This window comes from Cetorhinus maximus, chromosome 1, assembly GCF_964194155.1.
Source record: "Cetorhinus maximus chromosome 1, sCetMax3.hap1.1, whole genome shotgun sequence".
NCBI classification, from domain to species: domain Eukaryota; kingdom Metazoa; phylum Chordata; class Chondrichthyes; order Lamniformes; family Cetorhinidae; genus Cetorhinus; species Cetorhinus maximus.
The window spans coordinates 129,673,196-129,684,247 of NC_135879.1; the positions used below are offsets into that span (position 1 = coordinate 129,673,196).

At 38.8% G+C, this 11,052-nt stretch overlaps 1 protein-coding gene across 4 annotated transcripts in view; it reads left to right on the forward strand.

Moving 5' to 3' along the window:
- LOC144683193 (Krueppel-like factor 3) overlaps positions 1-10,533 on the forward strand; it is an 84,669-nt gene extending 74,136 nt beyond the window's left edge. For all 4 annotated transcript variants that reach the window (XM_078546162.1, XM_078546156.1, XM_078546166.1 and 1 more), the window contains 2 exons: positions 3,198-3,361; positions 5,027-10,533. In XM_078546162.1, the coding sequence (XP_078402288.1) occupies positions 3,198-3,361; positions 5,027-5,208 (346 nt within the window). In that variant the 3' untranslated portion in view covers positions 5,209-10,533. The remainder of the gene's footprint in view (positions 1-3,197; positions 3,362-5,026) is intronic.
- The last annotated feature ends 519 nt before the right edge of the window (positions 10,534-11,052 follow it).

Below are 11,052 nucleotides of genomic sequence, written 5' to 3' on the forward strand. Positions count from 1 at the left end.
CAGATGCTCATTTATGTTATTGTTATTTGTGGTACCTCACTGTATGTAATTTGGCTAATATGTTTCCCTACATTATAGCATTGATTACACTTCAAAAATATTCAATCGGTCAGGAAGCACTTTTGAGAAAAGCACTATATAAACGCTCAGTCCTGAAGAAGAGTTCTATTGGACTCAGTGTTAACTCTATTTCTCTCTGTGCAGATGCTAGACCTGCTGAGTTTTTCCAGCACTTTATTTTTATTTCAGATCTCCAGTATCCGCAGTATGTTGTTTCTATATAAATGCTTGTTCTTTGTATGATGGTGACGGTTTCCCCATCAGCATCAAGTTTCAGCACCTCACATGATCCCTGTTAAAATTACATTTAAGCAAATTGGTTTAAATGTACTTCTTGCATTGCATTACTAAAGCGTCAAATAAGTTGACAGAACTATATTATTTAATACAGACATGGGCCCAGATTTTCGCTCCCAGATCAGGTGCACAAAGACGGGAGAATCCCCAGGTCCCACACATTTCCCATGCCCCAGCCATGACAACCTATGCCACTTCATGCCCCCATTCACCCCATGGCCCCTCATACCCCCTATGCAAACCCATGCCCCTCTACCCACCTCCACGGTGCCTCATACTCCCGTTGCAGCACAAATCTTATAATGATAACCCACAGGTTTATGTCAGCAGACAGAATGAAATATCAAGCACTGATTTTTTTTTGAACTCCGTACTTTTTAAAATTTAAAGCCCAGCAGACTTAAATCCTTTGACAGCTCTAATGAGCTTTGACAGTTCCAATGAGTTTCTGCACTTTTTATGCACAATCCTGTCTATTTTTAATAATCCCAAAGGGTGCCTGACCTCTCCAAAAGGTGTCCCAGGGCCATATCCAAAGGAGTACTGCACCTCTCCAAAGGTGTACCCTAGCTATCCAAACGAATCCACTAAGTTCAGACCAGCTCTTACCTGGTCACATTCCTGGCCAACCAAAATCCTACTTCAGTGGAGGCAGCTGATGATTTAAATAGCCAGCTGCCTCCATAAAGCATGCATGCGCAAACCCCAGCCTGAATCCGGTGCCGCACCCATAAAAATAGGAAATGTGTTCAGGGATGGGATTTAGGATTTTCATCCCTTTCTGCTATTTTCGTCACGATGAAGAGCACCTCTGTTGTGTTGAAAACCTGGGCCATGTCATTCACTTATGAAATTCTCTCTATAAAGAATATATTTGATGTATTTACTTCATATCATGTTTCCAATGTTGATAGATGAGTCTGTAAAAGAATGATCCTAACTATAAGTGAGAATAAGATTAGGTTAGCTGCCAGTGACAATAAATATCTATTTTTGTCATTTTAGTATTATCAGCCAGGATCCTATTTCAGTGTAAGTAAGCTTGATGCAAAAATATAATTTTGCAGCAATACAGCCTAATTTTTGTCATGAGACACCGAGGAGGAATGCAACAATAACACCCACCCCACCCCTGCGCCCCTCCCCCCCGCCCACCCCAGAAAATGTCTGCTCTATCTTTCAGTAAGTGCTATTGCAATTTTGTAAACTTATTGATTTTAGTGCTCACCAATTTTGCATTGGTCTTGAACACTTCACTTTGATATGTGGGAAGAATATGATGAGGTTTCCAAAAAAAAATTGCTTAAATGCAATTTCAACACTAATGGGGATATCTAGCCCTTTTTACAATGCAAGATCTGATGTATGAATTGAAACAAGAGAGAATAGATGGTTTCAGTTTGAAGTACATTTAGCTATTCACCCTCATGTTGCTTTCAAACTTTTAGTCAGCTATTTTGTGTATGATCCACAAAATTATATTCTCTTTGAACTTGGCTCCTAATGCAAAATTAAGACCAGGGCTGGAATTTTATACCCCACCTGGTGTGGGTTGTGGGGTGGATGGGATGGCACCAGGTCCATTGCCTACCCGCCTCCACTTGGATTTTGCCTTTGGAGGGGAAGACGTTGGGCGTGTGCCTATGGACCAATTATGGCCCTTGAATAGCAAATTAATGGCCACTTAAGGGCCTCTTCCCTCTGCTGTTGGGATTTTGCACTAGCAGATTTTTGCCAGAGTTAGGTGCCCAGGCAACCAGGTAAAACCTGGCTGCCTTGTTGCTGGGCTAGGGTGCTGGGTTCCTCCTGTTCAGGCACCCTGTGCCCAATGGAGAATCACCGCCCCCTAGGTTGTTTTACTCTCACCCTCCATTTCTCCTACTTTGCTCATCGGGGCCTGCCAACCTGGCCACAGCAAAACTCCAGACTTACCTTAAGTCAGGGTCCAAAGTGTCTCTTTTTTGGGGGCTGTAGCCTCAGCAGTGGCCTGTGCTTCTGATGCTGGAACTAAAGAGCTGTTGGCCATTTGATTGGCTGACAGTTCTTGGAGGCTGGATTCCTCCCAGATGGGGATGGAGTCCCCCTTCATGCCACTTAACAGCCTGTTGGTCATAAAATCACTTCAGAGCAACCTGGCAATGTGGAGGCAGGCTCACCTCCAACTTTACAGCCAGGTAAAATGTCAACAAAGGTAAATCCATAGAAAGGAAATGACCTTTATAAATATTATACCTATCGATGATATGTACTGAAGAAGTGTACAAATCAATGAAGTTCGTTCTGGAACCTCTTTGGACTGAGGAAGATTCAGCCAAAATCCTTAATGCAATGCATTTTGGGCCTGTTACTTTGCAAAGTCTGTTGGCTCTAATTGCTTTTTATCTGGTGTCGGATAATGTATCAAAAGTGTTGTAGCATGAGCAGCCCTCGCACTGTGTTTTATGGGTAAAAGATGAACAAGCAGAGTTCTGAGGTGCTCAGCGAGTGATCCTCTACAAAGAAATTATCTGTTCACAACAAAGGGAATTGAATCCCTGAAACCACACTTTGTGTGTCATAGAACACACACTCCTGAGTATTTAAATGGCTGTATGTTCTGAACAGTCTTTGCTGGGGGCCATTACAAATAAATATGCCTGCACAAATGCCTCTGATCAGTATTGAAGTGTCAAAAGCCTATATGTTTTTCGTATGTTATGAACTCAGGCGCATAATTTCACTATCTTATCTGAAGTCCGGCTCCTAAGCATACAGAACAAATGGACTTGTAATATCAATGCATGAGGAATCCATTGTTGGTTGAACAGTTGAAATGTGATACTTCATTTCTATTCTATCAGGAGCCATACTCCTTCAGTTATTGTACATGCTGTATCAAGACCACACCCAATTGAATCCCCAGACACTCAGAAGAAGCGTCGCATACACAGGTGTGACTTTGACGGATGTAACAAAGTGTACACAAAGAGTTCACACCTCAAGGCACACAGACGGACTCACACAGGTAAGAGAAATCATTCCTTAGAGATTGTTATTTCTTATAAGTCTAGATGTTTTAGAATAGAGCCATTAAACCACTGTCTGTACAAAAATCTTTGAGGACTAGCTTTAATCAAGTTGTTCAACCTGATCCCTAACAGTTAGTTGTAACCATTTAAAGAACCCAGCCATGAATTTTTTCAGGGTTCCCCTGATCTCTTGTTGTAGCTTCAGCAGAACACAGGTGATAATCCTCGGGTTCCACTGACTGCTGCTGGAGAATCCTGGAAAAATTCCAGGCGGGATTGTGTCCCTTTTTTTTTTTTGCAGCTACATCGGCCTTAGTAGTTCAAATGGTTGCAGTTTTTTTTGGCCAATTTCACTGATCTTTGTTTTTTGTCAGCTATTACTGATCACATTCTTTTGGTTTAAAATTGCGTTTATTCTGTTTTCATGCAACAATGGAGACTACTGATTAACACAGTTTATTAATGCAGTTCAATTCATCTCCTTGAAGTCATCCCTTTATACCAAGTATTTTCTTGGTTTTTCTGGAATATACCAACATTGGACAAATTGATTTTAATGGATGGGAAATCTTGCACTGAATTCATGCTTGAATTTCTAATATGCATGCCAGTGAGAGCATGAATTCATAAAATACAGCCTTACATGTTAATGGGTGCCACCGGGCAGGCAGGCCCGACCCAATCTCCGGCGGGCGGAGAGCCGATCCCCGCTGGAGAAGCAGGCTCCGCCGCCATTTTAAGTGGGCGGGCCAATTAAAGCCCACCCGACGGGAAGCGCGATGCGCTTCCTGAGTGGGTGGGGGGGATTCCCCAAATGCGAGAGTGCGCTCTTTCGTACATGCGCACATCACCCTGAGGCTAAGTGCTGCCTCAGGGAGATCGCTGAAAGTTGTTCAAACATTAAAAATAAAAAAATCCTTAACATGTCCCCCTCATGTGACAATGTCACATGAGATGGGACATGTTAATAAATTTCACTAAAACTTTATTAAAGTTTTTTAAACCCTACATGAAACCTCATCCTGCCAGTCGGGATAAAGTTTCATGTCCATTTTTTAAAAATTTAATAAACTTTATGTGTTTCTTATTAACATGTCCCATCTCGTGTGACATTGTCACATGAGGGGGACATGTTAATAATTTTAATATTTCTCTATTTTTTGACTTTTCTTGCCTGTAGTAAACTCCCTGAGACAGCACTTTGCCTCAGGGAGCAGTGTGCACTTTGACAGATGGGGAATCCCTCCACCCCCCCGCACAGGAAGCGCATAGCGCATCCTGTCGGGAAGGCCGCTGGACGGGCCTTAATTGGCCCATCCACTCAAAATGGCGGCCGGCCCCATTCGGCTGCCCGGCCGCCGCTGAGCCGGTGGGGCCCGCTCGCCATCTGAGGGCAAAATTCTGCCCTTGCATTTCAAGGGATATTTCTTAAAGTTTTAAATATGATTGCCTTCACAACTGAATTTAGATGGGTCATTAATTAAAATTATGAATAATCTTTATTCTGATCTAATGCAAGGTTAATATGCTTATCATTATATATAGACTCACGTTTACTTTGATGTTTGGTCTGGATTTCCCTTCATAATATGCATAAGAACCATTGTAATGACTTCAAACTATTTATTATAGCTAAACTTAGACTTTCCTTTTTCCTGAAGGTGAGAAGCCCTACAAATGTACTTGGGAAGGTTGCACGTGGAAATTTGCCCGCTCGGATGAGTTAACCAGGCACTATCGTAAGCATACTGGCATCAAGCCCTTCCAGTGCCCTGACTGTGACCGTAGCTTTTCTCGTTCAGACCACCTCGCTCTGCACAGAAAGCGTCACATGCTGGTCTGAGCCTGTCACCATTCACAATGTAAGCCAGACAAGATGCAAACTAAATTCATACCTTTACCTAACCAAGATTCAGCTGGGCCGAATCATTCAACAAATGAATACTTTCATGTAGTCAGTATCTGATACACAAACAAAGCTTATTTTTCTCATTATATGCAGGAGTTATGTTTAACAATATGAATGTCTTTACGTTAATGCATAGCATTCCCCACTGTGCTGGGCAAACTTGTGAATATAAAATGACATATTTGTGCAGCCTGATTTGTTGGTTGAAATTGTTGGCAATTCAATTGATTAATCAGCCTTTATCGTCTTGCCAGTGAAACCCCTGCTTCAGTGTAGAATGCTGCTGTATTCCATTTCCTTCATCAAAACCACACCTCATCCAAAATGTTTTTCTTTTGCAAAAAAAAATATTGATGGTTTCTCATTATTCAGAGACTTGTGGTGCAAAATTAATTTTTTGTTGTGAGGCTGGAGGACCCCAAGAAATTCCTGTGCAAACAACTGTGAAAGAAGGAAAGGCCATAACCTGGGATTGGAGGAACCTGCCTATTTTGACAACCATTTCAGGATTGCTCTCACCTCCTGTTTCTCAAATGTCATCCGACCATTCTTCAGTGTTAGTATTCGAAAGGGTCATTTCTTCAGCAGTGATATCTATGTTTCAATATCAACTTTAACACTTTAATGGAGATAAGCACCGGATGTTCACCAACAATGCCTTCTTTTCATATGGATGCACAATGGAAGCTTCATTTTCTTACAGTTCCTTTATTAGAAATTCTGTCATTCAAATAAAGTTTCCCTTTCCCTAGTGGAAGTTTCATGCTTTCACTCGTGGGGCTGAGACTCAATAAAAAAGACAGAAAATCCAGGAAATCAACCTATCCAGTTCCCTAGAGTTTGTAAAAGTGAGGTTTAAATACATATTCCTTGTCCTGCACTATATTGCGTTTTCTTTCATTAATGTTCTAATTACCTTTTTTATTTGGTTTAGGTCTATAGCCAACTTAAGAAGGTAAACAAAAATGAAAAATAGGGTATCCAGATATAATTCAAATTACCAAAAGAAAAATATTTAGGTCTGTTTTCAGAATCTGTCTTTGTTGGAAAAAATTATTTCAAACCACATAAAAGATGGTCAAAAACTGAAGAATATTAAATTTCATTTTAAAAGGTTGATCTTATTTTGTCAAATTTGGCTAAATTTGATTCCTTACAGCCAGAATTAGTAGATAAAAAGAATGCTGTGTCATGAGTTCATAACTTCTAAATGTCTTGCAATCACCAATAAACCATATTGTTGCCATTGTCTTTGTTATGGACAATAGTCAAAAATTACTTGATTCACATTAAAAATAACAAAATTCCTTAATTACCTGTGTGAGAAAGGAACCTGTTTCAATTCCTGTTTCAAAAGAATTCTGCTCCATGCTTTTCTCATTGGCTATGCCAACAGCTTAGCCAAACTACAATTATACCAATACCCTCGATATATTCCTTTGGCAGGTAGATATAGAAATTCATAGGCCAGGATTTTCTGGCCCTGATGCGGAACATTCGACGGCCTTGCCAAAAGTCCATTGACTTTCAGCGGGAGCAGATGATTCCGGCGGCAAGTGGGGTCAGAAAATCCCGCCCATTGATACAATCCTGGTTTCCTGATGCATTGACTAGACTCAGCAGTTGCTGTGTCCTGGAAAATCTTTTCTGGAAAACATAATCAATGGGAATGAAGAATTGGGTCAATGTGGGTAAGAAGATCTGCCAAAAAAGGCACTTTATCAAAGCTCAGTTGTTTTCATTTATTGCAATGGTTATAACATTTAATTTTAATCATTTTAAGGTATTTGGGGCCAAATATATTAAGCTGCTTAAAAAATAATCATCAGTCTTTTAAACTCTTGTGTAAATATTTTTATTATTGGTTCATTGCTTGCAGTTGATAAGGTTTTAACATATCTGTATCGAGTCAACAAGTTGAATGCTGAAAGTATAGGGTCACTAAAGGTACCCTCTTTTATATATCTAGGGCAGAGGTGAACCGTATCCTGTGTAAAGTTACATTAACAGCCATCAGAAAGCATTTTAAAATGTGTGTCATCAGATTCCAATTTTATTAATTTATTCCATATTTTGAAAAGTCAAACTTCAATTCCCTTGGGAATAATTTTTCAAATATATTTATCACCAACTGTTCCAATAGTTTTGTGTAGAACATTTAAAGCAATACAATCTTTTAATTGAACAGCAAAACAAAATGATTGCCTACCAGTATGACTTCTGACAATGTAAATTTCAAAAACCTGTAAAAATGGATGAGTTACAGCCTGATATCACATACATATATAAATCCCTGCTGTAAAAATATATTGGATGAATCATTCCTCTCCAATTCTTGCTCTATCTTTAAAAATATAAAGTAAATAGTCACTAATGTGCCAGTTTTTATTCTATGTTCATGTTTGAAAAGACATTGACTGTAAGATATGTTAGTTACCACTGCAGCCAATTTGAACATGCATTTAAATCAATAATGTACTTTAATACATAGCAAACATCATATATCATTTTGAAACTCTGAAATAAAGTAGAATTTGAGATGCAACATTTATTTCTGCAGATCCTCTAATGGCTCGGCTGGTAAAAGCATTGATAAGCTTGGAATTGAGCCAGACAAACCAGAAAGGGCACAGATTTGATCCCCAATTCATAAGGAATTACTTAATCTCACCGCAGGCAGCAGTGGAGATGCTACAACTAGCCTAAATGTCTTTGGATAAACTGGCACAAACAATCAAAGCTGTGTGATTCCGGTTTCCAATCAGGATCAATTGACTGCTGCTGGAAAGCGTATGTATGGGTGGACTTCAGCTGAGGACAGAAGTAGGCTCGACTGTGGCCCACCAACATCCACTGTCTACACTTGAACAGCTACTTAGCCAAAGAACTCAGGAGGTGTGGATGGGGCTGAGAAGAGGGGAGGGAGTTGTCTAAACCTGTAGAACTGCAACCCAGCAGCAGTCAATCCTTTAAGAGAGAAAATTGGAAGGAAATTTGCTTTTTGTTTTATTGATTTCTATAAATGAATTTTCATTGTATCATCACAGCATTGTGATAAATAATGGTAGTTAAAGTAAGCTTTCCAAACAGCAGCAAAATAATACCTATGGAGTTTACAGGTTCAAATAGTATGAGTGTTTTGTTAGAAGTAAATATTCTAAGCGCAATTTTTTCAGAGTTAAATTCTGAGCTTGGGTCATCACTGGCAGGAATACCTGTAAGGAATTGGGTGCACATCGCTGCAGATGATGCTCAATATCAGAAGCGCACGGTACAACATCCTGTGTAATAGGATAAAAACTGTTGAGCACATCAGTTTCACATGCATTTTAGTGAATTATTTCTAGGCTGAACAAGGGGCTGAGGGATAACTGGGACATGTGAACACAGCAGTTTGTGGCAGCTGGCCTGCCTCATGGGTTGTAGTCATTCTTCTGTTTTCTATATGAAAGCATGATGTGGTTTTCTATAAGATGGGGGGTGTGGGGTACCTGCCATAGAGTAGGACATCTTTCGAAGAATTTAAAATAAAATGCACTTGAAAATGAGTGCAATCAGGTAATGTTCACAACATAAGTAATAAAATGTTGTGAGTTCCTATTTTTTGTATAAAAAAGCCTCTGCTTCAAAAGGTAAAAAAGTAATTTTTAAAAAATTATAATAACGCAGCAAGGGTGTGAAAAAACTGAAACGTCCTCTTGTTTGCTGTGTCATATACTGAGGTGGGAAGGGAGATTTAGATGGCATCCACATTGTGAATCAATTCTTCTCAGCTTAGATACTTAAAATGTGAATTTTAACTTTTTTGTGGGGGAAACACATGTTTTGGTTGAAAATGTTGGTTTTGGGATAATAACTTGACAGCATTAATATTAAGAGGCATTCAAGAAAACTCGAGGTGCTGAACAGATGCAAGAAATGTAGTAAATATGCTTGCCTTGTTTTCATGATCATATGCAGTGGCTGTTGTAGATAGAACTTTAAACTGATCCACAGAAATATTACCTGATGTGATTGACTATTTGGAGCCACACTGCATTAGGATAATATTTATTCTGCATTACATGCACAGCTGCAAATCCTAAATTAAGTATTTACACTTTTTACAATGTATTGTTTTGAACTCTAATATTAATATGTAGAGCTTTCAACAGTTACAGAAGTATGTGCATAATACCACAATTAATGCAATATTTCAAAACCAGTTAATAAGAAAAGATATGTCCCTCAACACTCCACTGATCTGTGAACCTAGCAACATTCAGCAGAGGAATAAATTCATTTTTACCAGCAAGAATCCATCAAGCAAAATGCTCTTAACTATGAAACATGTAACAGAGTTACTTTATAAACGTTTTTAAAAAAGCATTATTGTTATCCTTTTTTTAACAAAAAGGATGTAGAAATAATGAATTTTACAATAATAGTTCAAAAGATTTTTGTGGGTTCAATTCCGACCAGAAGGTGATTGGCTACAGCCCCTATCATTTGAATTTGACTTCCTCGGTCGGATGATTTTCATTAGTCTCAGACAGGCCGCAAGAGTTAGTGGACAGCGCAGCAGTGATAATAATCATGTGGGCTGAACTACCCCATTTCCCCCTCACCTCCACTTACTCCAAACCTTCTGACTAGTGATGGATGTGTGGTGATGAGAACCGACAACAGGGAGGCATGCTGGAGAAAAATTTTAAAAGTGCACACTGTTGGAAAAATACTTTTGATTTCCAAAGATGTTTTTAAAGTTCTTGAAAAATATTGCCCGAAAATATTATGTTGTATTACCCTAAGTTGTGAAGATAATTTACCCGCCATTCATTGTTAAGCACTTTCACTTCTCAGTTTATAATGTTCTGTTCTTTACGTGGCCAGGATTAATTCATCTGCTCAGCACCTCTGCAGTCCTGCTTTGAGTACTCTGGTTTATTGCTGTTAGATCAAGCAATAAATTGTGCTGAAAATGTAGAACAGTATAGGACTATATTTCAAGGGTTAATAAGACTAATTTTGGGTTTATATTAAGTCTTGTTAACTTTATTTAAGTAATACGATAGTGCCTGCAGTCTATATAATTAAAGATGTGAAATTATAAAGTTTTTTTACTATTTCTTCTTCATTTCTAGATTGTCCCATGGGAGTTTAGTAATGACATTTTGTCATATCAAACTGTGAACACAAATTTGTACTGTATAGCCTTCTTATTCTATATTCAATATGTATATGTATTGTACATGTCAATAAAACTGTATATACACAAAGTATCTTTTTTCATCAATGAATATAGCACATAATTTAATGTGATATCTGATCAGTCAACGAGTCAGGATCCTGTACTCTCACCACATCAGTGTAATTAACTACAATACAAAATAGAATCAATATGAATAAATAAGGTCTGTAACATAGACGATTGGTATTCAAGAACAGTCAATGTACATAACATCGATGAGGACTGATTCCACTGTCGGGCGCCACCTGACGTGGAACATGCTGGCTGGAAAATTGTGGATAGGAAAAGGGGGATAAAGCCAAAGTCTGGCATAAAAATCTTGAGGAGATCCAGCAGTATGTGTGTAATGTACAGACTAAGGTTACATCCAAAGTTCCTCGATGTTTTACACCCATTTATTGAACTTGACTTCTTGTGGCTGATTGTAATGGCTCTGTGCTCAACATGTTTCAGAATTGATGTAAAGTTATGCTCAGAATTTTGGATGCACAGACTCCTGTATTCACCTAGCGGTGGGGTGGTAAATTGTGTCCAAGTGAAATTTAAAA